Source organism: Strigops habroptila, chromosome Z, assembly GCF_004027225.2.
Source record: "Strigops habroptila isolate Jane chromosome Z, bStrHab1.2.pri, whole genome shotgun sequence".
Taxonomy (NCBI): domain Eukaryota; kingdom Metazoa; phylum Chordata; class Aves; order Psittaciformes; family Psittacidae; genus Strigops; species Strigops habroptila.
This window is the reverse complement of record NC_044302.2, coordinates 100,220,339-100,244,641: the sequence shown is the minus strand read 5'-3', so window position 1 is coordinate 100,244,641 and position 24,303 is coordinate 100,220,339. Positions and strand designations below refer to the sequence as shown.

Below are 24,303 nucleotides of genomic sequence, written 5' to 3'. Positions count from 1 at the left end.
CAGCTTTGTAGTCCTTCCAAGCCTTTGATGAGGATGTGGTCAGTGTCGGGCTGCTCGAAGCACAGCTGGCAGCCCCAAGCTGTTAGCTTCCCCTGCTTTCCCTATGCCACAGAAATGCTTGCAGCCTCTGGCCATCTCCTCCTCCTGCTAAGGCGATCTTACCCTTGGCAGCAGATGGGACCAGGGCTTTTTAACCTATCTTCCCACTGCCACCAGCTCTGCATGCCTGCTGAGGTGCTACAGAGTAAACAACCACCAGACTAGAGGAACAGAAAAAAATGGATAAATCTGAAAAACAGCATTGAGAATTTCGGAGAAGAGAGCAGGGATCAGTTTGTGAAGAGCAGTCAGAGATGGTACGCCAAGGGAGGAGGTAAGGAAGTAGATAAATCCAGTCAAAAAGCAAAGTTCAGCTACACATACACATACAGGATGGGTTTTGATGCTCCACAGAAATCGGGAGAAGAAACCTCTTTTTCTGCAGGAGTCACCTCTCATGGCAAGGAGCCCTCATTTTAGGGAGCACTGGTTTTAGGGAGGAAGGTACAAGGTTAATGCTGAAAACAGCAGGGTAAATAACATACCTCTGTAAGGAGACAAACAACATCTGGGCAGATGTTACCGATGTTATCCTTTGCCTTTGGGAAAGCAACATCCTGACTAGCTGTCACTAGTGAAGTTAGATCCAAGAGATTACTTTTTTTTTTATGTAAAGTCTTCTGGATGGGAATTAGTTTGATGTTTGAAAAAATTGGCCTGAAAAAATGATTCCACCTTTATCTGATGACTTAGGATGGACAGAAAGAAAATTAGTATTTAATAAATGGAAAGCAAGACATTGTACAGCAGCCTGACAGCCCAGCTCTAACATCTGGTGTTGAATCTGGAAACACCATGAGAAAAAGACTGTCTACAAGTCAGTATGATATCCAGAGACATTTCCAGAGAACTGGAAATACAGCAGGCCCAAAGCCTTCAGCCAGTCCAAAAAGCTCAAGGCAACATTAGGGCAAAATTTTGGCCAAAACACATGACGGGCAGAGGACAGATGAGAGAAGGAGAGCAAGGAAATGGTCTGGAGAACATCCACTGCTACGCAACCAATGATCAGCCTAGCAGTAGTCTTCACTTGTTCTTCGTGTGCTCTCACTTGTTTCCCAACCAACAATGATGGACAGAACTGGATGAAGTCATGGAAACTTTGACAGGGTTTGTTGGAAAAAAGGATCTTTCAGGCCATCAAATTTAATCGCAGAACTTCACCCAGTTGCCGTGGCTGTAACCTAGTAACTTGTGTATAAATATCTCACAAAGATCCATTATTCTTCATTTCAGGTCATCAATTCTACCGCTCTCCTTCAGTGTCATATTTAATCCTCTTCTCCATGTTTTCACAAATGCCGCCAAAACAAATTTTCATTCATTTATCAGCTTTACAGGGTTTTAAAAAAGCTTATCTGCAGACTGCTGTTTACTTCACTTAAGAATACGTCTTTTGAGACACAAAGAAATACTGTCTATAATGCACACTTATGGTCCAGTTGCCCTTTTTCCAACACAAAAGAAGAGTCTCCTGCTGTGGAGGGGACACGCTGGTGGAACAGAAGGATGCTGGGGAGAGAAGGGAGCAGTGGAAGCAGCTGAACAGGTTCCTCTGGCTCCCACCAAACCAGGGCACCCAGAAACACTCTGCATCTCCTCTGCTTGGGTGATCACCTCAGCTGCCTGGTGATGGTATTTCAGAGCGAGACCTACAAATGCATCTTTTTCCCTGCACACTCCCTGCATCTCTCCCGTTCCCATGGGAAGAAAACCTGGAGGAAGAGGCCAAAGGTAGCTGCTGTGCACTGCAACGTGTCTGGACAAGGCAGAAATCAGCACTATCAGGCATATCATGGAACAAAAACCAGCCATGTAGAGGGTGCCTCTGGTTTCTTTTCCTTCCAGTCTCATAAGGAAATTGTCCTGTCTTGCCCCCCTTGACCCCCTGCACTGTTGGACACCTCCCAGGCACCTTCAGGGAGTGTTTGAAAATACAAAAACCCCAGAACCCCCCCAGAAAAGGTCCCTGCAGGTGTCCTTACTATCGGCATGTTAATGCATGGGCCTGGAGAAATAGGCATCCCTTTGATGCTCCAAGATCTGCAGCTCAAGGCAAACTGAACTGCCAAGTTCTGCTCACATGTACCTGAAACCTCTGCCCGTCCCACCCAGAGAAACGCCAAGAAAGAGACATCTATTTCACCATTCCCATTACCTCTCTGCTTGTATTTTTTATTAAATCTGAAGTCACCTAGAGCAGAAAACACCAGAAATGGAGGATTTTACATGGCACAGAAGAGGAGTTCCAGGCTCCAGCCACGAGATCGCCCTGGGACAGCAGGTCAACCAAGGCTGGATGCACCCCCAAAACCCACTGTCCTATGCCTGTAAATACCTACGCCTAAGTACAAGTGGGAGAGTTCCCATAGAGCCTGACTTTAGATTTAAAGATGAATGCCACAGAACACCAGATCTAACCTGTAATGAAATAGAAGAGGGACGAATTTGAATTTGAGTGGGATTTATGAAGAAAAGCCTAAGTGGTGGCATTGCACAACATGTTCCACACAGTATAAAGGTCCAACTGAGCTTTCCTCTACATCTGATTTTATCAAGATAGAGGCGAAAAAAAAGGCAGCAAGAACATAAAAGCCTGCATGAGCCTTATCAACAGCCTGCGGAGGATTCATCCCTGCAGCAATCTCTCTGTGCCCTCTCTTCCTTAATTTCACCTTCTGTAACACAAGAACCCCTTCTCACCATAATTAACGATTTTAATGTATGGATTGTTTCAAGCCAATTACATAAGTCCATTATAGGCAATTTCATGAAGTTGCATTTGTAATTCCAGTAATTTACACTTGGAAACAAAGTTATACAAGGGAAAAGGTTACTGGAGGTTTTCAAAATAATCAAGAGCTTTGTTTATTAGTGATGCTTTTGAAACACGACCTGAAGTCTAATCAGGAATGTCTTTACTGAGTATTTGTACAGGCTAATGAAGTAAATGTGAGCAGGGGGCGTAAGAGCCTCTCTTACTGCATCCAGGGTTTTCAGCTCTTATCTCTAACCCGACGTAGGAATCATGTTTTCCGCCCCTATTACTCAAAAAATATTTCCAAGAACACTTTTTGTCTTGACTATGGGCTGCAACAGGCAATTATCTAACACTCGTTTTTACAAGTATCTTCTACAAGTAGCTACAGGGTCGAGTGTGTTCATTATCTATTTGCTAGTTGAAAAGGGGAAACAAAGGTCCCCGCTTCTCTGGAGATCAGTGTGGGTGCTGTTCCTGAGCATAGCAACTTAGAGAGCATCTCCATGAAGGTTCAGCAGCTCTGCTCAGCTCTTACCTGGAAAAGGAATCGTGAGGACAAGCATCGGCTCCCACTGACAGAGCAGTCACAGCAAGGCAATTTGGACTCCGGTCTTGCTGCGAGCAGCATCCACCCTCATGCCAATTAACACCCCCAGTGATTTCACTGACGTGGACATCTGGCTGCTGAGAACAACATGCACCGAGTCCAACTGCTGCTGTCTGGAGAGCTTTTCCTCTGGTTCAGACTTGTTTCTTTTCAAAATCTTCCACCCCGGCACCCTACGGGCTTTGCCACACTTGGCCAGACGCATCCTCCTTCCCCTGGACCCACTGTAAATCATGCTCATCACTGGGAAATCTCCCCTTCCCTGGCACAGACCGATCCTTCTACGGCAGACCTCTGCCCTTCTACCCCAGCTAAAGATCTGCCCCTCTAGCCTCCCATGGTTGTCTGCCAGCTCACAGCTACATGATGATACAGAGCTTTTCCCCTCTGCCAGCCCACGCTCCTACCCCGACTTCTCCCTTTGCAGCACTGGGAACAATGCTGGCATCTCTAACTTAGACTTGGACTTCTCCCCAGAACCTTTTCTCAGCATAACATTTTCAGGGAACAGCTACGCAACCCCAGTTCTTTCTGATGCTCGTATGTCCCCCGTACATCTCTGAGGAGACCTTAGAGCAGCTCCAGTGCCTAAAGGGGCTCCAGGAAACCTGGAGAGGGGCTTTGGACAAGGGCCTGTAGGGACAGGACAAGGGGAATGGCTTTAACCTGCCAGAGGGGAGATTGAGATGAGCTCTGAGGCAGAAGCTCTTCCCTGTGAGGGTGCTGAGGCGCTGGCACAGACTTTTCCCAGAGAAGCTGTGGCTGCCCCATCCCTGGCAGTGTTCAAGGCCAGGTTGGACACAGGGGCTTGGAGCAACCTGCTCTAGTGGAAGGTGTCCCTGCCTGTGGCAGGGGGTTGGAACTGGGTGAGCTTTAAGGCACCTTCCAACACAAACCGGTCTGGGATTCTGTGATTCTATTTCAACCACACGCACATGAATTTCCTTGACTCTGTCAATAACACTGCTCCACTCACACCACCTCTAAGGCTGCTGCTGAGGACCAGTTTCTAGCCTGGTTTCGTGGAGGACCATGGCATCCCCTGCTTTGTGCTCCTCCCTGGGCTCTCTCCCTTGGCATTTGAAACAGGAGCTTGTGGTCTTCACTCCCTGCTCATCATTTCCCTTCAGAGTCAAGACACCCTTTCTCATCTCTGACTCTTCATGACGGCATAATCACATTTTCAAACAAGTTTCTTCATGTTCTGCCTGACAATTTTCACCTGTGACTCGAACACACAAACAGTGAGGGGCAGATGTGAAAAACTGCACAGCTCCACATCGCACAAGTTCCTCATCCACGAGAGCGATTTACCTCGGTGAGGAAACACACGACAAAGCGTAGGGGAAGGAGGGCATCCATCAGCAGGTACTGCTCCGGGGAGACCTCAGAGCAGCTGCAGTGCCTAAAGGAGCTACAAGGGGAGAGGGGCTTTGGACAACGGAATATAGGGATGGGACAAGGGGAAAGGCTTTAACCTGCCAGAGGGGAGATTGAGATGAGCTCTGAGGCAGAAGCTCTTCCCTGTGAGGGTGCTGAGGCGCTGGCACAGACTTTTCCCAGAGAAGCTGTGGCTGCCCCATCCCTGGCAGTGTTCAAGGCCAGGTTGGACACAGGGGCTTGGAGCAACCTGCTCTAGTGGAAGGTGTCCCTGCGCGGGGCAGGCGGTTGGAGCCGGATGAGCTTTCCGCTCCCTCCCGCACGAACCGCTCCGCGGCTCCGCGGCTCCACTCCCCCCGGCACCGAGCGCCGGTAACAGCCGCCGGCCCCGCACAGGCCCCGCCCAGAAACCGGCTCCGCCGCCAATGGCGCGGCGGCGAGCGCGGGGCGGGGCGGGGCCGCCTCTTCCTCGCAGGCACCCCCCCCTCCCCCCCGTCGCCGCCGCCGCCGCCGCCCGCGGCCGCCGCCGGGGGCAGCGCCATGAGACAAAAGGCGCGGTGAGGAGCCGGCCCCAGTGCCCAGGCCACGCTCCGTGGCATGGTGGCCCCACGCCGCTAAGTCCGGCCCGCCTCGGCCCGGCCCGCAGTGCCTCTCCGCCATGCCGAGCGGCAGCACCGCCGCGGCCTCCCCCGCCGCCGAGCCCGCCGAGCCGCCGCCGCCGCTCCTTCCTCCCCACCCGCCGTCGCCGCAGCCGCTGCTGGTGCTCCAGCAGCGCTTCGCCGGCCTCAGCCTCCACGGCCAAGGAGGGGCAGGGGCGGCCCAGCGGCAAGCCCGGCGGTGGCAGGCGGGCCTGGCTCCGCCGCCCGATTCCCCCCGGGAGCCGGGGCCTGGCGGGGCGGAGGAGGAGGAGGAGGAGGCAGCGGCGGCGGCGGCCGGGGACGAGGCAGACCTGGAGCTGGACGAGGAGGCGCTGCTGGCGGGAGAGGACGAGGAGGAGGAGGAGGACCAGGACCCGGCCGCCGTGCTGGTGTTCTCGCCTTCCCAGCCGCTCTCGCTGCTGCCGCCGCTGGGCTCCGTCCTGCTCTCGCCCTCCTTCGATGTGCGGGAGCCGGCGGCGGCGGCGGCGGGACCGTTCCGCGGGGCGGACGATCCTCAGGGCATGATGGCGGCGATGCTGTCCCGCGCCTACGGCGGCGGCCTGGGCAGCGGCGGGGGGGCGACGGGCCCTAGCAGCGAGCAGGCGGCGCTGCTCCGCCGAAAGAGCGTCAACACCACCGAGTGTGTGCCCGTGCCCAGCTCGGAGCATGTGGCCGAGATCGTGGGGAGACAGGGTGAGTGCGGCACCGCGGCGGGGGGCGGGCGGGCCTCTCCCCACACACCCCCCGGGACCGGCCGGAGGAGCCCCTCGCCCCGGCACTGGGTTCGTGTCCGCCCCGGGGGGGACCCGCTTCTCCGCTCCGAAACGCCGGCTTTTCCCGCGGAGCGCATAGGGCCGGCCCTGCCTGAGCAGCCGAGGGGCGAGAGCGAGCCCTGGGCTACCTCAGCCCTTCGGTTGTTGCGAGTTTGAGCTGTAAAAGTCGGTATGTAGCCTGGCTTTGCGCAGGTAGGTGTTAGCACAAGCGTTGGTCTTCGGTGACACTGGGCTTGTGGTCTTCAGTTTCACCATAGGAACTTTGTACCTGTGTTTTACAAAGGCTTTTAGGGTGAAGGACTTTTAACTTGCTTGCTTTGCAGCGCAAGGGTATGGGCTGATACTGTTCCTATAGCGCTCCATGGCGCTCGCCGAGACAAAGTGGGACCTCCGGAGCCAGCGAGGTGGAGAAAGGAACCACGTGCAGCCCTCTCCTGTGTGAAAGCCTTTGCCTTTCTGCCCGGGTTGTGGCTTCCTGTTGATCGCTGTTGCTACACTCCGCGGGTCCCTATTAAGCTGTTAGGATAAGGTCATATCGCTGCTGGCCTTACATGTGGTCTCCTGGGAGCGGTGCTCCGAGGAGTTAGAAAGATGACGTTTTGTGCCAGCTTTCTGGCTGTGAACCTAATTCTAAAAGCACTTTATATACCAGGGGAAGCACCGAGCGTCGTCGAGTGTGGGAGTGTGGAAACACAGACAGTGAAGTTCCTGCTGTCTTCCTCTAACCTTTCTGTGTTACTCTTCATTGGTTTGGGGGTGGTGTGTCTCGTTTGCCGATCGGCTCTGATAACGAGCTGTTACGCTGTCTGGTCTCTCTGCCTCAATGTGGCTTTTGTTTCTCTTTTTCCCTTGAGTGTGGAAGAAATGGTAAAATCGGTCTAAGCCATGTGGTACTAAAGAAATGCCCGCTGAGCACTGACACTTGTGTTTTCTCTTCCTACGTTTATTTTAGGCTTTTAGCAGTCAAGGGTGGGTTTTTTGCTGGGTGTGTCAAAGGAGAACCGAAGGCTGCGCTACAGAAATTGGCAGGTAGCTTCCTCTGATGCAGACAAGTCTGTTCTGTTTCAAGCAAAAAAAAAAAACCATCTTTTCCAATAAGTTGTGTTTGAATGTCTTAAGACTTCCTCGTGTGTCACTGGAGATGGCAGGCAGGGTGGGGGGGTGAGATGGAAAACAGAACTGAAAATGGTTATTGCTACAGTCCTCTGAAAGAGAAATACAAACTATTGGGCTTCAAGGACAGATTAGGCTGCTGTGTTTTTCTCCACCTGATCAGGATTGTTCTCTGTAGTACATCTTCTCAGTACTTTGAGTCACTTAAAAACAAGGTAATGGAGTTTGTTTAAAAATGGGAATCATTGTTCCTGAAGAGTTCATTTGCTGCTTCTGCTTTTATTTCTTATCAGATATCACACTGTTTGGGTTGTAATAAAATGTTTAGCCTCGGTGGGGAGGGATTCTGTCATAAAAAGAATCAGGGCTACAAAAGAGGAAGGAGCAGAAGGAGTGGAAGGAGAGCTAAAAAAACTGTTACCAAATATACTTGCATGAAAGCTTTGCGCAAGGAGGTCCTTCAGAGTTCTCGTTTGGGGAGACCTATGCTTAGAGACCAACTTACGTAAGCTGTATTAGTTCCACTAAGTATTTGTTAGATTTCTTAGAAATACTGGTCCTTGCAGATCCTTCTGTGGCCCAGAGCTGTGCCAGCTCGTGGCATGGGCTGGAGGCTCTTGCTCTCTCATCCACCTGCTTGGCATGGTGCTGTGCTCTAACCCAGCAATGTGTTGTCAGCTTTAGTGCAGCTTGGTCTGCCCCGAGCAAGTCTGGTCAGAGCTGCATCCCTCACCCATCCTTCTGCTCTCTCTGAAAACAAACATGCTGCATGTTCTCTTTTTAGCACACAGCTGGTTGCATTATCTTGAATGAATTCAGCTTAAGTTTTATGCCAGACTCCTCTGCACTGTGATACTTTTAATATCCAATTATGTAAGGGCAGTGCGATTGGGATGTTACTTCTCATGGATTTTCACAAAGATTTAACTTTATATTCTCTCTTTTGCTGTCTTTGTGAGGTATAAAAAGAACTTGAAATGTCTGCAGCCCCCAAAAACATCAGCTCTGAAATACCAGAAATGCTGAGGTTGGTCTAGGTTTCACTGGAGGCCTCGCTGCTGTGCCTGAAAGCATGTGTACTGTAAGTCACCCTAACTGAAAGAATAATGATAACCGGAATTCCACACTATTCTTTACCCAAATCTAATTTTTTGCACAGGGTAAGAGAATTTCCGGGCACTCTGTATCAGACCAAAGGAGCCCCTGATTCCTAGGAGAGCTGTAAGCAAGCAAAAACCTTATGGTGCTCACATTTAGCATTTTTCCAATTAAGTGCAAGTTTCAGACATAAATACAGGGCGCCAGGCAGTGAGGTGCTGCTCCTGCAGCCCTGCTCTGGGTCACTGGGTGGCAGGTCCCCACATGAGTAGCTGCACTTGCCACATCTTTGCTGGTAGCTGTGCACAGATGTGGGATGTTGCAGCTACAGGAGGTGTGGAGTGCCTGAAATGTACCTTGTAGGTGATGGTTTTCTTGTGAAGCTGCTGGGTTACTGTAACAGCACTTCAATGCTGCTGGAAGCGTTTATATCACAGAAAAGGCTTAAGTAAGATTTTCTTGTAATGAATAGTAGGTGTTCCTTCTTTAAAATAAAAAGTCCTGTAGTAGTTCTTAAACCTGGAGGGATGGTGATTTGTTTTGGGTTTGTGGTTTTTTTTAAATCTTAAATGTTCTCAACCTTTTCTTATTCCCCTTGCCCCCCCAAAAATGAAGCTGACAGACACTGGTTGGGATAGTGTAATATAGTTCTTCAGATGAAGCTGAAGAATCTCAAAGGTGAACAACGAAGGAAAAGACGTTTGTATCCTTTTATTCTTGTAAAGGCATGTGATTTGGAGCCAGGAAAACTAGATTCCATTCATGGCATTGTACAGGCTTCCTGTATGAATTTGCGCTTGCTGTTGAATCCAACCTTCGTTATGTTGTCCAGTCATCATGCTGATCAGAAAAGCGAGTTCCTTTTCTGTCAGCAGCTAAAAATCCTGCGTGCACAAAGTTTCTTTGGTTTTTAGAAAATAAATAAATTAAAGTTTGAGAAAGTGTTCTTGAGAAGTGGTGCAAGAAAGCTGCATTGCCAAGGAGGTGACCTTGTTTGCCTGAGAAGACCTGGCATAGGGCGTATACCCAAAATTATATAAGCATGAATCTAGACTTAAAAGAAAAAAAAAACAAAACAACCAACTTCTGGGGATCTAACTTGGGAGGTTTTGTTTTAATCTCTAGATCATGTGAAGGACTTGCAGAAGTCTGCTGTGGATCACCTGAAAACATCTTGTATGTACGTCCCTGTATGTAAAGTTGGTCATGGTGATTTTCTTTGGTAATCCTGGTGGGCCTTGAGAAGGATTTGACAAGTTTAGCTGGAGTCTTTAGTGCCCCCCCCTACCCCCCCCCCCCCACTTTCTTTCCTAAGAAAAGCATGTTTAAACACTAAAAGCTCTTTTGAATAGTGCAAAAAGAGGGGTGGTGTCTGAAGGCATGAACAGAAAACCTGAAAGATGCTGGAAGGGACAGAAGTCTGTGCTGTAGAGAGATGCTGCATCCCTGAGTGTTTTGTCTTTAGATAACGATTGCTGGGATATTTGCACATTGCATTCCAGCGTTGTGACTATCCAAGTAATGTGATTTTTCCAAATGTTTATCTCTCCTATAAAGCTGACAGTAGTGGTTTTTCTCCCGAAGACGTCACTCGAGTTGAGCTACTTAACTCTCGAGCCTGATGCTTTTCTTTTTTCAGTAAGTATAGTTCAGATGATGGCTGCAGAACCTGAAACGGGCCGGGCAGTCTCCAAACCCCAGATGAGTAAGAGGAGGAGGAATGATATCATCCCATTTCACTGATTAAATCAATAATGACAAATCTGCTTTGCATGAGACAGCCTTGCCACTGAAATAACAATTTGATGCATATTTAATGATCTTGGATTCCTTTTTGCTCTTTGCTTTTGAATGTGTGCTCTTGAGCAAAAGATTACTTTGCTTAAAATAGTCCTGTACCTTGAAACAAAATACTTCTGGTAAGTTGGTAGCTGATAACGAGCACAGCTGAACAGCTGAATAAAAACAATACCTACCACTCCTGGGAGAGTGGGAATGGTGCTAAAACAGTCCTGGAGGAAATACTTATGTTAGCAGAGTGCAGTACCTACGTGTCCTATGGTAGGATAATTACACCTTTTGATAGAGAACTGTATGTCTGGATTTATGTCTCTATGTTGTGATAACAATGTTCTGAGTTACTGACAATATTTAGGTAGCCTTGACTGGTTATTAATTGCTCGCCTGTAAGCAGTCAGCATAAACACAGCTAACGAGTCTGAATTGCCTATTGGCTTCTTTTTACCTGGATGCTTAAGATTTCCACTCTCAGGAATAAGTTTAATTTGTGTGACTGAAGTCATCTTATATCTCGGTGTCAGCTTATTGCCACAGACAGCGAAGACCACAGGTTCAGCTAACTTATTTTAAGTGAAAGCTCAAATGTCAGTTACACTTTATATTTCTTTTTGCATCCTTTGTAACAAGCAGGTTGTTAGATACTATGTGAAATGGCTTGCACTAAAGACTGAAAGAAAACTTGAGCTATTTGTTGAAATCCAATATAAAAGCTGTTTTCTGAGAAGTTGAAGTACTGTCATTTTGAGAGCTTGTAAATCTAGGAACTTAAACACTGTGAGCATACAGTGGCCTGGCTCTGAACAGCCTGAGTTCCCTACTGAAGTTTCAGTGATTTATTGCTCTGGTGCTGTTTAACAAACATTTTGGTTCCGCTGTTTGTGATTTGCTTTATGCAAAGACCCAACACCAGTTGCAGGGTGTGTCAGAAGGGTGCAGGTTCTCCAGCTGGGACCATAAATCCTCAGTTACAAATGCTGCTGTTGTCTGGCTTTCTGGGTGGGAAGCACACCAAACTCAGTGCGCACGCAGGTGATTTTTCTCTTTCTGTAGAGAAAAATTTCTGCCAGAAATTCTGTAGATTTTAACGTGTGAATGCCAGAAGTGAATACCTGCATAAGTAAGATTTTCTTTTTTGGATGAAGCTGAAATTAATAGAAATCTTGCGAAGTAAAAATGCTAAATTTTAATCCTCTGGTCCTTTTTTTTTCCGTTATAATTCCTATGTTCTAAAATAACATGGCTTTTTAAGTTTATAACTTAGACATACGAAAGAAATCCTGGCTAATGTGTTTCTGAACTACACTAGATTAACCTGTCTGTGGCATGAAAAAACAGTGATGAACATTTTTTTAAGCTGTTAGTAAAGTCGGCAGATGATGTGTGTTTCCCTGCCTTAGCCCCTGTAGCCCTCTCTTGTAGTACACTGTGGTCTGAATTTCTGGAAGAGGAACTTTGTTCTAAACAAAGCGTTGGGTATCTCAAAGCTTAAACTTGGTTTTGATGCAATATCTCCACCCCACAGGGCTAATTCCCTATTGGAAGCAAAAAAATTTTAACAGGGGTGCTTGCTGTAACAAGAAAAACCCCAACAGGCTGCTGAGCTCTAGAACATTTTTATTTAATCAAAAGAAAAGGCCAAAAAGCTCTAAATCAAGCATTTGTTTCCAAGTTCAATTACCCTTTAAGAATGTCTTCCTTTTCTCTCTCTTTCAGGTATTCCTTTAGGTTCATGAGATCTCACCAGTGCCCGAGATCTCTGTTTCCTTCACTGGTGTGAGTCAGTTGTTCCGCAGCCTGCACCAGGTTCTCTGCTGCTCCTTTGAGCAAAGACCACAGTACCTCTCACCACTTTTTACCTTGCAGTTAATTTTACATTTGACAAAATATGGTGGAATTTTGTGTGTGAAAACGCAGGTCTAGCAGCATCTTTGAATCACGGATTTGATGTAGGTGAAGATTTGCATAGGGTTTTTGCAGTCTTCCTTTTATTTGCCGTCATGGCATGTTGAATTGTGGTTCCTTTTAATATCCTCCTTCTGCAGGTCAGCTTTCTGTTGCTCACACCAATCTGTTCCGTTCACTAGATCAGTGTTCTTAATGGAAACAAGTTTTGTCCTGTAGCTATTTTATTTGGTGAATGTACTCCCTCTCATAACTATTACTTCTTTACACTGTATCTTTCTAATTTTTCTCAGCAGCTGCTGCCTTAGTCCTGGTGCTGTAATTAATAATATAAGTTGCCCTCTGGTTCTTTTGTTGCATGTAACTTGTTTACTGAGTTGCCATCTGTCTCTGGGATTGGAGTATTCCTCTGCCTCTGAGATTACTTATTTGATAGATTGTCCCAGTCTGACATACAAAGCAAACAGTGTGCAGGCTCACTACTTCATTCTGTGCTGGATTGATGTGTAAGTCAGTTGATAAATTGATAACATACCTAAGGAATAATGAGTTTGTACATGGTTATTGAGCTAGGGCTTTTGTTTTCCAGAAGAGGGAAATGTCCTCAAAGAGCTTGTAAACAGCCTTTTCTTGGGAAGCTTTCTCAGCATCATCAGAGACTCTTAAAGCTGCCCTCTTTTCCCATCCTGTTAGCTCCTCTTGGCAGCAGTGGGGCCAGACAGAGTACTGTTCTCTGAGGTCTGGCACGACGAAGTGGTTGACTGTGATTACTTGGCTCTTGATGAAAGTACTTGAGATCTCCAGGTCATCCTCCCTCCTGGTACGTAGACAAGCCTGAGCCTGCACAGCTGCAGCACCTGGTGCACTCAAGTTTGAAGTGCTTGTCTGGAAAGCATCTTGTCTTAAAACCCTTCTGCAGTTTCAGCTGGATGATGACAAGTAGGAAAGTCATGTATCATCTTAGCATTCATACATGTAAAAAGTACGCAGTGATAAGTGGTCAGTTGCTGCTCAGAAATGGGTGAGCATGATGGAATTATAATGGGAGCAGTCTTGGTCACTATATATAGTGCGAGTAGTATTGAAATGTTCCACAGGCAGGCACAGGGATTTGGTAACTGCAGCGTAACTAAAAGCCTTTGATTGCAGTGGTGAGTTAATGATGGGGTCAGGATGCACGGAAAATGTCTTTGGTAGAAGTATAAAATGCTCAAATTCTTATTTTTCTTAAGAGACCTGTATGTCATCTTTCCTTTTCTTGGAATAACTTTATCAAAGTGGCTGTCAGTTGAGTTTTCCTTTCTCTTCTACCCTGGGAGCTAATGTACCTACTTGTAGCATTGCTTATTGTAGTGTCATTATAGTTAGAAGTGAAAGATGGTTATTACCAGTGTATAGCACTTCTGAGGTACAGTCATTGTCTGAAACCATTAATGCAGCCATGCTCTGAAGCAGATAATTTTGTTCCCGAATTTCAAGTTGTCATGGTACCAGTATCGCGTTTCAGATCCTAACTTTGAGAAGAATCTCTGCTTTGTGGGTCCTCATTAAGGAACATCCCTACTGTTATAAACCGAAAGTTTCATCTAAAAATACCACCTGTTGAAGGGCAGGGGTGCCTACCGGTGCTTGAGTAGCCTGTGGGAAAAGGCTTTGCCTAGGGGCCTTAATCTTACAATTCTTCTTGTGCATTTCATGTGGCCATCTCCAAGGAACTGCGCCTTGGGCAGCACCAAGGAGGAGACTGCTTTGGATTGTTAGGTGGTGAACAAAACGGCTGTTCCTTAAAATCTGCCAGTATCTGTGGCCCCATTCAAGCAGTTACCCTGCTCCTTTCTCCTTCAGGGACTGTCATCTTCTGTTTCCAGACCTGCCCTGTGAGCTTGAGCAAGTTCCAGCTGTGCTTGTCTCTCGGTTTATTCATGTTTGTTAGTATCACATCGAGTGGTCACACTGGAGCTTTAATCTTACCAGCTAATTAACCCAAATAGTGATAGACTGTTGTCTTTACTGTAGAATACTAATGGGGAGCTGTTAAAGCTGTTGGTGGTTGATCTAGTGCTGTCTTCAGGACGGATGCTGTGCACTGTGATGAGGTGTCTCTCAGCTTACCTTGAACTATTGAGAAAGCTGCATAAAATGAATTGAAAACTTGCTTTCAAAAAGTTCTATGTGATAATTATTATCCAAGTTCAGGCTGCCTCTTAAAATTGTTTAAAAATAACATTTAAAATTTACAGCCTTCATTCCTAAAATCAGAATGCCACAGAGGTGATAAATAGCTGCCTGAGTACATAGATCTAGGGGTTTGTGTGGATCAACATCTTTTGTAAGTGCAGGGAAATTACTTCATCTTCCTTGAATTTACTAACTATATTCAACAGCCAGTCGAAAAAATAAAATCAGGAGTTGAAACTTTACTGTCTATAAATTAAAACGAGGTGTGAGATGAATTAATTGATCTTAGGTGAAGGGTGATAGTAGCCAGAGTCAGTCTTATCAACTGACCAGGCAAGAGGAAGTATTTCATATACATTTAATAACCCAGTGAAGTGTCAAGAATACTCTGGTCTTAATTGTGCCGCCAGCCTGCCTAAGGTGGTTTAACCATTAAACAATTTAGAATAGGGTTTAATTTTTCTGTCCCGATGCAGCTTTATCTCTGCTTAATAAATGGGGCATATATCAGTTTTCTACTGTGCAGTCACAAACTGGATAGGTATTTTTAGCCGTGTCACAACTGAGAGGAAACAATCATCTTTAAGCAAAAGAATGTAGCTTATATCACCAGTGGGAATGAGCAACACTTCTGAAAACTATGTAGAGCAGTCATTCTCAATGAAGTAGATTAATTTTTCTTTGTTTTTAATCAGGTGGGCAGTGTTAAGCTCTGCAGACCCGGCAGCCATCGGCTTTATGGCACATCCAGTGTTGCAGTCTCTGCAAATCCTTCGTTACCTTCACTGCAGGAGTTCCACTTCCCAGTTAAAAGCTTGTGGCAACCTAGCAAGGAAACAGGCTGTGCCAGCTTAACAGACTGTGTCCATACACAACAGCTGCAGGTTCACAGAAAACAAATCCCTGTGCTGTCCCCTCTTTCCTTGTCGTAACCAGTGATCCTGTGCCATTCCCTACAGGTCTGCAGGGACTTCCCGGACCCTGCCCTTGCTTTCTAGGCAAGGAATTAGCCACAGCTCCACTAGCAGCTCGTGGTTCCAGGTTGATGTCACTAATTATTCTATTGCTGCCTACTTACATGGTGTCAGCATATTACAAAATCAGTGGTCATTGTGCTAAAGACTGTGTTCAGAGTGGGGGCTGTAATACTCTATTGTCTTTCATCAGATAACAGCAAAGCTACTGAAAAATATATTCCTGTGAACTACAGCTTTCTATTTAGTGCTGACAAGCTGCAGAGGCCAATCTGTGACATCTCTGCTTTGCCCACGATTGCTCTGGGCTGTGCCAGGTTGGTTGGAACTGCTCATCAGCCCTGCCTTCTGTGTGAGAGGTGAGTTGGTGCTAATGCAGTTCACCTTTCTTGCTGCTTTTACAGCCCAGGCAGTACTGCTGTCTTCCCACAGGATCTGGGTTTCTTGCATGAGGTTCTCAGTTTTGATTCCTTTAACTAAGGACTCATCAGGAGCAAGCAAGGAGAACAAACTGGTATTTGATTGTGGTTCACACGGGCTGCTCACTTAATTTTTACCCACCATGACCTCCAGGCATCTATTTAGATAAACTTTTTTGTCCCCCCCGGGTTTTATTTCCAAAGCCCTCTGTGACTGGGGAGGCAAGGTTAAACAGGCATGAAGGTTAAGAGCATTTGGGTTCCCCTGCATGCCTGAACCCCAGTTTCACAGCACTTGGCAGGAGCTGCAGGAGGAATGTGAGTATGAGGTGGGTGCCCCTGCTTTGAGAGGCTGCATTTTGCTAGTGTTGGTACTGAGAAGCATGAAGGACTCCCTTCACCTAGTGTAGTCGTTTGGAAGAGACCACACAACGAAGGGATCCTCATCTCTAAACCAGTCCTTGTCCCATTCCCAGTGCGTGGCCCTGAGGTGAATTTAGCAGAAGAAAGGAAGGGCTGTGGGGGGAGGAGGTTCCATTTCTCCTGGGCTGCTGCTGTGGGTGGCAGAGGAGGAGTCCATGGGCTGCATTTCGCGTGGTTCTTGGCTCGGGGTGCTGGCATGGTGTGAGGCAGGCATGCACAGCACTCCTGCTGCGGTCACCGGGCTCCGCCGGCTCCCTTGGGGAGTTTCTCTCGTGGAGTAAGTGGCCTGAGACTGGGTTTGACGTACCTCATCCTGTTTGTGGTGATGAAAGGTGGATGTTGGAGCGAAGGCTGAGCTGGCCGTCGCTGTGTGGTGGGTGAGGACTGCGTGTGCTGTGGCTGCTGCGCTTAACTCTCACTTTAAGCGGGGAGGGAGGAAATAATCTGTCTTCCTATCGCATTTTCTTTAATAAGGAAGTATTTCATCATTTAAAATGGGTAGAGTATGAGGTAAACAATTCATTCAGAGCTACCTTTAAGTCTCTCGGGGAGTACGATGTGCTAGTGTGTTTAAAATGTTTGGTCAAATAATCCTCTTAGAGGAAAAATGGGGAGGAGGCTTGAGAAGAATGGTACAAATCAGCCGGCACAGGATGAACACTGCCTGCAGGGCTCAGTACAGCTCAGCTCCTCCTCAGGTGCCTGGGCAGGCCAGTACTGAATCTTTGCCTAAATGCAAGCAAAACTAAAGGATTTTGCTTTAACTATGTCAGTGTGTACTTACGGATGAATGTGCTGCCTAGGAATGCTTACACTGCTGAATCAAATACGGTAACTTGTATTGAATAGACTTCCATTAACATACCAAAGCTAAAATTGCTTTGAAAGGTTTGATTAAATTGAATTTCCAGTCCTCTCTTCAGGCTTTTTTTATCTCTGTACTTCAACATCTTGGCTACAATAACCTGATGATACATTGCAGAAGTGTGAGGCCGTGTATTCTTTTTTTTTCCCTTTGTCTTCCTTTGTTGTTTTTTTTTTTTTTTGGCTAAGCTCAGGACACTGGGAAAACTTCTTGGTTCATCCTTCAGCCGCGTGAGTTCATAGCTGAAACAACCTCATGTCGTTGTGGCCTCAGCGCCTCTGGATGCTGGGAGCTGTCAGACTGGGGATGGGATCATCCGTGCTTCATATCGTCATCTCAGTAGTGAGTAATGGGGGAGGATGGGCAACCAGAGCAGCTGAGTAAAGGCAAACAGAAAGGTCATCCTGCTGGAGTGCTCTGATGGGCAACTGACCTTGTGCTCTGACACGACTGTCTCTTGTGGGGTTTTCCAGCACTCCTTGCTGACCAAACCCGGCAGGTATTGACTGACTCATTCAGAAATGTTGCGTTGTGTATGTGGTGACTTTCTTCAGTTCCTTCTAACTTTCACATAGAGTTTGAGAGTTGGCCTTAATGGTCAGTGTTCCATTGGAGCCAGCTTTCCACTGTGTAAAAGTCTTGTTCTGTCACTGCAGGAAGCTGAGGCAGCATTTGGCCTCTGCTTTCTAGGTACATGGCTCACACCTTAAAAGAAAAGGGTGCCCATCTTGGTCTGTGCCCTTCTGCAGCCTGAGGAAGAAAGGCAGGAAGGTTTTTCTTCACACAGGAGTGGTTTGGAAATGCAGGTCTGGGAAAGCAATCTCTGGGAGTTTGCAGCTGAAGTGGGGAATGGAGCTGGTGACGCAGACTTCTGACTTGATTCGAGTTTCTAAAACATCAGGAAAATCTTGTCTAAAACGTAAACTGTAAGAATTGGTAAGGCACTTTGTAATCTAGAAGTATGTAGGCTCTGAAGTGTGGTATATAATAAATATGAATGTGGCTATATATGTGTATGCCTTGTGCTAAGCATTCTTTAAATGCTGCCTCTAATCTTTTAGGAGGTAAGGGTATATACTTGGGTGGAATGGAGTAAATCCAAGTTATCTGTGTAAATCAGAGAATAATTGATGCACATCAGGAGGCTGACTTTGTTTTTAGGTGTTCCAGTAAAGAGGGCTTGATTGGTGTGAAAACTTCAGCAGCAGCATTTTAGGGACCGTTGTGGGTTTAAGGTTTAAACCCACCACGTTTTCTGAGTAGCTGTGAAGGGATGGGAAACAGTGGGAGAGCAGATTTACATACAGGCAGAAATGCAAACAAAGAGATGGAGGGAGTAAAGGCAAAGTGCCAGGGCGAGGTGCTGTTGTCTGTTATGAGCAGGGAAATGGCATGGCTTCAAAGGATGTGTGTTTTGCTGCTTCCATAAGGCATCTCGTGCCTGAGTTTTCCTTTCTTTTTTCTATTGGAGTGCTGGTGCCTTTCCAGTGGGCTGCAGTGGGAGGTCGAGGTTTATGGATTTGTTTTCTCCTGCAGGTACTTGTGCCTCTTGCTGAACTACTTGTTCGGCTCTTGGGTCTGCATCCCTCCTTTGTGCAGATCTGCTTGTGCCTCGCTCCTTCCCTTGCAGGAGCACTCCCCTGCTCCTCCCTGTGCTTTCTGGTGGAGGTAGGGCCTCCCTACAAGCTGTTGAAGATAATGAACTTCCTCTCCAGCTGTGTCCTGGAAACAAAGGGCTGTTGTGTTCAGCCTTTGTCCTTGCTGTGTGCAGGGGCCCTGTGAGAAGCAGGTCTTCCTTCCTTCTATTCCAACCAGCATCTGCATATTTGCTGGTTTTTTGTTAGTAGATAGTCCTGAATAAAGTGCATCTGTGAGTGGCTTTTTAACTGTAAAATTGTTACCACTAGTGGTACCTTGGGTGCAAGAGACAGACAAAACACTGTTTCGAGAGAGTGTTTCATGTACCCAGACAGTTATGAGATACTTAAAGTAAATGAGTAAAATGGGAACAAGTTCCACTCTGCAAGTGAAATGATGCTTAAAACACTTGATCTGCAAATGTTGCTTATAGTTGTTTCAAGATGAGGTTTGCTATAAAATGACATCGAGCATGACATGCTTTTGAATTTGTTTTAATACAGGCTAAATGCAGTTAAGACTGAATGCCACAGACTGTCTTGCATGTCGTGGGCCTGCTTGTGTCTCTTGATTTCGCACTGCAGGTTTTTCTGGTCCTGTGATGGGTAAGAGGTGCTTCTGTAGGCACCATGCCAAAACGCCTTAAGCATCTTGAGAAAGAGCCTGCTGCCGCTGTGTTCTAGTAAACTTTATAATTCAGCCCCCAGAAATCAAAGACAAATGTTCCATTAACTTTTTGTTTCTCTTTCGGATTGCATTTACCCAGTTAACGAGAGAAATTCCATGTAGGCACATAATATTGCACAGTAAGCCTTATTTGCATGCAAACTGCTTGAGCTCCTACTTGGCTGTTCAGGGAGTGGCTCCTTCACCCCACAGGGAAGAGTAATGTTTAAATAACACTTATTGATAACAGGAAGCAAATGAAGAGTTCTCAGCAAATCAATTTTATCTATATCCTGCACAGGTTGTAACGTAGACCCTTCTCTCCCTTGTAAAGGTTTAATTTGCTTTTAGGTCACGCTTGTCAGTGAAAGGCTGGCGTATCATCAGGCTTATGTGCATCTGTGTGAGAGCCTTTTCTCCTTTTGCAGGATGTCAGAAATAACTGAAGGATACCCAATCAGTGGAGAAACCCACCAATATTTATGGGGTAATCATGAATGTGGCTGTTAGAGAGGAAAAAGCCATCCATGTTTATTCACCATCTAATAGCTGTTGAGGAGGTGATGGGCCAAATCAGCCCAAGAAACATTGCTAAAATAGTCTGTGGCTGTAAGTATCAGAGTTCTGCTTGGAAATAATAGGTGGAAGTTGTTACTGCTTTCTCTGCTGTGGATTGCAGAGATAAAAACAGCTGCTTTTTGGTTTCAGCCTATGGTTTCTTGGAACTCTCAAGCAGCTTAAAATAGACAACTTTCTTGTGGCTTTCTAAACTGAAGTGTCTTGCTAAACTTGCATGTGTTCCCTTTAAACAGGTTGCAAAATAAAAGCACTAAGGGCCAAGACAAATACTTACATTAAGACCCCTGTTCGTGGAGAAGAACCCATCTTCGTCGTCACCGGGCGAAAAGAGGACGTAGCCATGGCCAAAAGGGAAATTCTCTCAGCCGCCGAACACTTCTCCATGATCAGAGCATCACGCAACAAGAACGGTCCTGTCCTGGCAGGTTTGCCATGTACCCCCAGCCTGCCGGGTCAGACCACGGTCCAAGTCAGGGTGCCTTACCGCGTAGTTGGGCTGGTGGTTGGTCCGAAAGGAGCTACAATCAAAAGAATTCAGCAGCAGACCCATACCTACATAGTCACTCCCAGCAGAGACAAGGAGCCTGTCTTCGAAGTCACGGGGATGCCCGAAAACGTCGACCGGGCGCGCGAGGAGATCGAGATGCACATAGCGATGCGCACCGGGAACTACATCGAGCTGAGCGAGGAGAACGACTTCCACTACAACGGTACAGACGTGAGCTTCGAAGGAGGCACCCTCGGCTCAGCGTGGATCCCTTCTAACCCCGTCCCTCATAGCCACACCAGAATGATTTCTAATTACAGAAATGACAGCTCCAGCTCCTTGGGAAGCGGCTCCACAGATTCCTATTTTGGAAGCAATAGATTGGCTGACTTCAGCCCAACAAGTCCCTTCAGCACAGGTAACTTCTGGTTTGGAGAAGCGCTGCCTTCGGTTGGCACAGAAGATCTTGCGGTCGACTCTGCCGCGTATGACTCCTTACCAACGCCTTGCCAAACCATCTGGACTCCTTTTGAACCGGTAAACCCTCTCTCTGGCTTTGGTAACGATGCTGCAAGCAACGCCAAGCCTCAGTGCCAAGCCAGCCAGCCATCTACTCCTCACTTGTCACCCACGTTTCCAGAAAGTCTTGATCACTCGCTGGTGAGGAGAGTGACGAGCGACCCACCTACCGTCATCCACCAAGCTGGCCTTCCCGTATACATCCCTGCTTTCTCCAATGGTACCAACAGCTATTCCTCTTCCAATGGTGGCTCCACGTCCAGCTCGCCCCCCGAGTCGAGACAGAAGCACGACTGCGTGATCTGCTTCGAGAGCGAAGTCATTGCGGCCCTGGTCCCCTGCGGCCACAATCTCTTCTGCATGGAGTGTGCCAACAGAATCTGTGAAAAGGAGATGCCATCGTGTCCTGTTTGCCAGACAGCTGTTACTCAGGCAATCCAAATTCACTCTTAAACATATATAGGTATTATTATTATATATGGACTGTTAAAGGCATGGGTGTAATGGTACCCTCTAGTAAACTTCTTAATGAATTCTGACTATTGGGCTTTCTTGGGATTAGGCTGAAGTTGTTAATGAATTTCTGCTTTCTCAAAAGGCTGCTACGGTAACACTAAACGTAGGTGGTCTCTGTCCGGTTCACTGTAAGCAGATGGCAGATAGGGTGAGCTGGTGTGGTGATACGGCGCAGCAAGGGGAGGTGTTCGTCAGTTACACGACTGAAAAGAAACGTGTTTTATGAGCTTTCTAAAGGGTCACTGTTAAACATTTGACTTGTGCGTGCTGGCAGCAGTGAACCTCATCGCCTGAATTCAGAAGTGCTCGTCTGCCGTGGAGGGTTTGTGGCATTATCAATATATCAACACTTCCAATGCTGCCTTCTTTACACTGCCAGTGGTGAAAAACAGGTTTGGGGAAATACATACACTTTATTTTTTTGCTTCGTGCATAACTTAGGCCTGATTCTTCAGCATTGCAATTAAAGCGTGGTTTGATTTGGGTGATGTTAGTGGCAGGTTCAGATAATGAATTACAGCGAGGGAGGGGAGAGAAGCTCCCCGACGCACCTCCGTTTTGCCTGCCGTGTTAAGGGCGGTATGTTCAGAGGATCAGGAACGTCTGGATTTATGAATTCCTACAGACTGCTTTTCTTAATGCAATGTAGAAAAGTCTGGCTGGCTTCATCCCGTTCCAGTGAGGGATGCCCATAGTTCAACTTACAGTGGGGATGCTGACATTCCGTTCATTAGTCCGATCAAGCTGTCCTTAAATTACATTTGTAACGAGTGTATAGTTGAAAATGTGAAGCATTTTTTGTGTTCAATCCATACTTGTCTTGCACATATATAAATAATATATTTTATTTTTAGTAAGGTAAAGGAGAAAGGGGGAGTTGCGCACGTGCCCGTGTATTGCTCATGACAGCAGCTGTGACAGTGGCCCTGCAATCAGTTTACTTCATTTCAAAACTGTCTTTCCAATCATGTAAAAAAACAAAAAAACCTAAAAAAAAAAAAACAAAACCTAAAAAAAAAGAAAATACACCATGTTTTTGATGGGCTTCTTACATTTCAACCTGTGGATGTTCGTAGCTGCTTCATCCTCAGTAGGTTCCCAAATCTGTGCTGGCATATTCAAAACAATAAAAACAATTAAAAAAAACCAACAAAACCAAAAACACAAAAAAGACACAAAGTGGAGTTCTGGTGGATTTTTTTCTAACTTCTTTTTTTTTTTGAAGCATTATTTTCCCAAGACAAAGCTTTTTTCTCAGCTTAAGAAAATGAAATTATACGTGTACTGAACTAGTAAATATACAGAAAAATTTATTTTTTATTTCCACTTGAAGAGTTACATTTCGTATAAAGAGTTTACAAATAACGGTTTTTATTTCATGATTTTCGGTATAAGAGTTGCCTTGACGGCATATTATGTACTGCATAACTTCGATGCTATGATTGCTTTTAGGATAGTTACATGTCAGTATTGAATCCTAATCTGTAGCTGCAGTCTTGTAGATGCAAACAAACATTCACAGGGCATGTATTTTGTATTATACTGCATCGTACACCGCAACTAATAAGCCAAGGAGTCAACAGACGTTAGCTGGGTGTACCATTTCCATAAACCACAAACTTAAGAATGATAAACTATCAATATAGTTTAGTATTTGCTAATTTTACTACACTTTTTGTTATGTATATGTAGGGAGGTCATAGGGGTTATTCAATTTGAGTAAAGTTTAAAAACCATATATTTTATGATAAAGGGCCTTTAACTTATGATGGCCAAAGCACTGATATTATATATTTGCTGTAAAGAGAATTATAAGAGGTTTATTTTTCTGATATTAAAAGTTACTTAATAAAGACTCGTTTCCATTAACTTGAATGTGTTGCTGTCTATTGTTGTCGCCTGGAGCAGTCCATGGAGGTTGGGGCTGGGGCTGGGTGATGTCCCTCACCCAAACACCATGGGGTTTCCCAGTGCTTAATACACCACAGGCCTGGCCTTGCTGTGGCTGCGTGACTTCATGTGCCAACAGTCTTGTTTTCTGTTAATTTCTGCCTTTACAAAGCAACTGGTGTCTTCCAGAGGGTGCAGCCACAGCTGGTGCCAGGCTGAGGAACCTGCATTTGGAGTTCTATCAGTGCAAGGTAAACTCCCCGTGCTCGTGTTTGTGAGCATCAACCAGCAGCAGAAACCACAGAATCCCAGACTGGTTTGTGTTGGGAAGGAGCTTAAAGCTCATCCAGTTCCAACCCCCTGCCACGGGCAGGGACACCTTCCACTGGAGCAGGTTGCTCCAAGCCCCTGTGTCCAACCTGGCCTTGAACACTGCCAGGGATGGGGCAGCCACAGCTTCTCTGGGAAAAGTCTGTGCCAGCACCTCAGCACCCTCACAGGGAAGAGCTTCTGCCTCAGAGCTCATCTCAGCCTCCCCTCTGGCAGGTTAAAGCCATTCCCCTTGTCCTGTCCCTACAGGCCCTTGTCCAAAGCCCCTCTCCAGGTTTCCTGGAGCCCCTTTAGGCACTGGAGCTGCTCTAAGGTCTCCCCTTCAGGAGCCTTCACTTCTCCAGGCTGCCCCAGCCCAGCTCTCTCAGCCTGGCTCCAGAGCAGAGCTGCCCCTCTCCAGCTTGTACCTGCAGGGCAGGGATCAGGAGGTGCCCATGGGCTGGGAGCTCCTTCCTGGGACATGGCCCTGACGCAGGAGCTCGCTCACCCATAGGTGAGTTTCCCCCCGAACTCCCCATTCCAACCCAAAAGCCAGCTTGTCTCCTGAGTCTTGATCCTCATCCCAAGGGAAGCATTGCCCTTTTACCTGTCAGAGCTACAGTCAAGTGTAAGCACCCTCACAGGACATGGGGAAGGGAGTTCTGGTTC

The 24,303-nt window shown here is 46.7% G+C and overlaps 1 protein-coding gene across 1 annotated transcript; it reads left to right on the top strand.

Annotated features, from left to right (window-relative positions):
• Positions 1-5,353: 5,353 nt before the first annotated feature.
• MEX3C (mex-3 RNA binding family member C) lies at positions 5,354-23,304 on the top strand. Its single transcript, XM_030470052.1, has 2 exons — positions 5,354-6,178; positions 20,147-23,304. Exons 1-2 carry the CDS (start codon positions 5,506-5,508, stop codon positions 21,370-21,372), a joined length of 1,899 nt encoding a protein of 632 aa, XP_030325912.1. The 5' UTR covers positions 5,354-5,505; the 3' UTR covers positions 21,373-23,304.
• Positions 23,305-24,303: the final 999 nt, after the last annotated feature.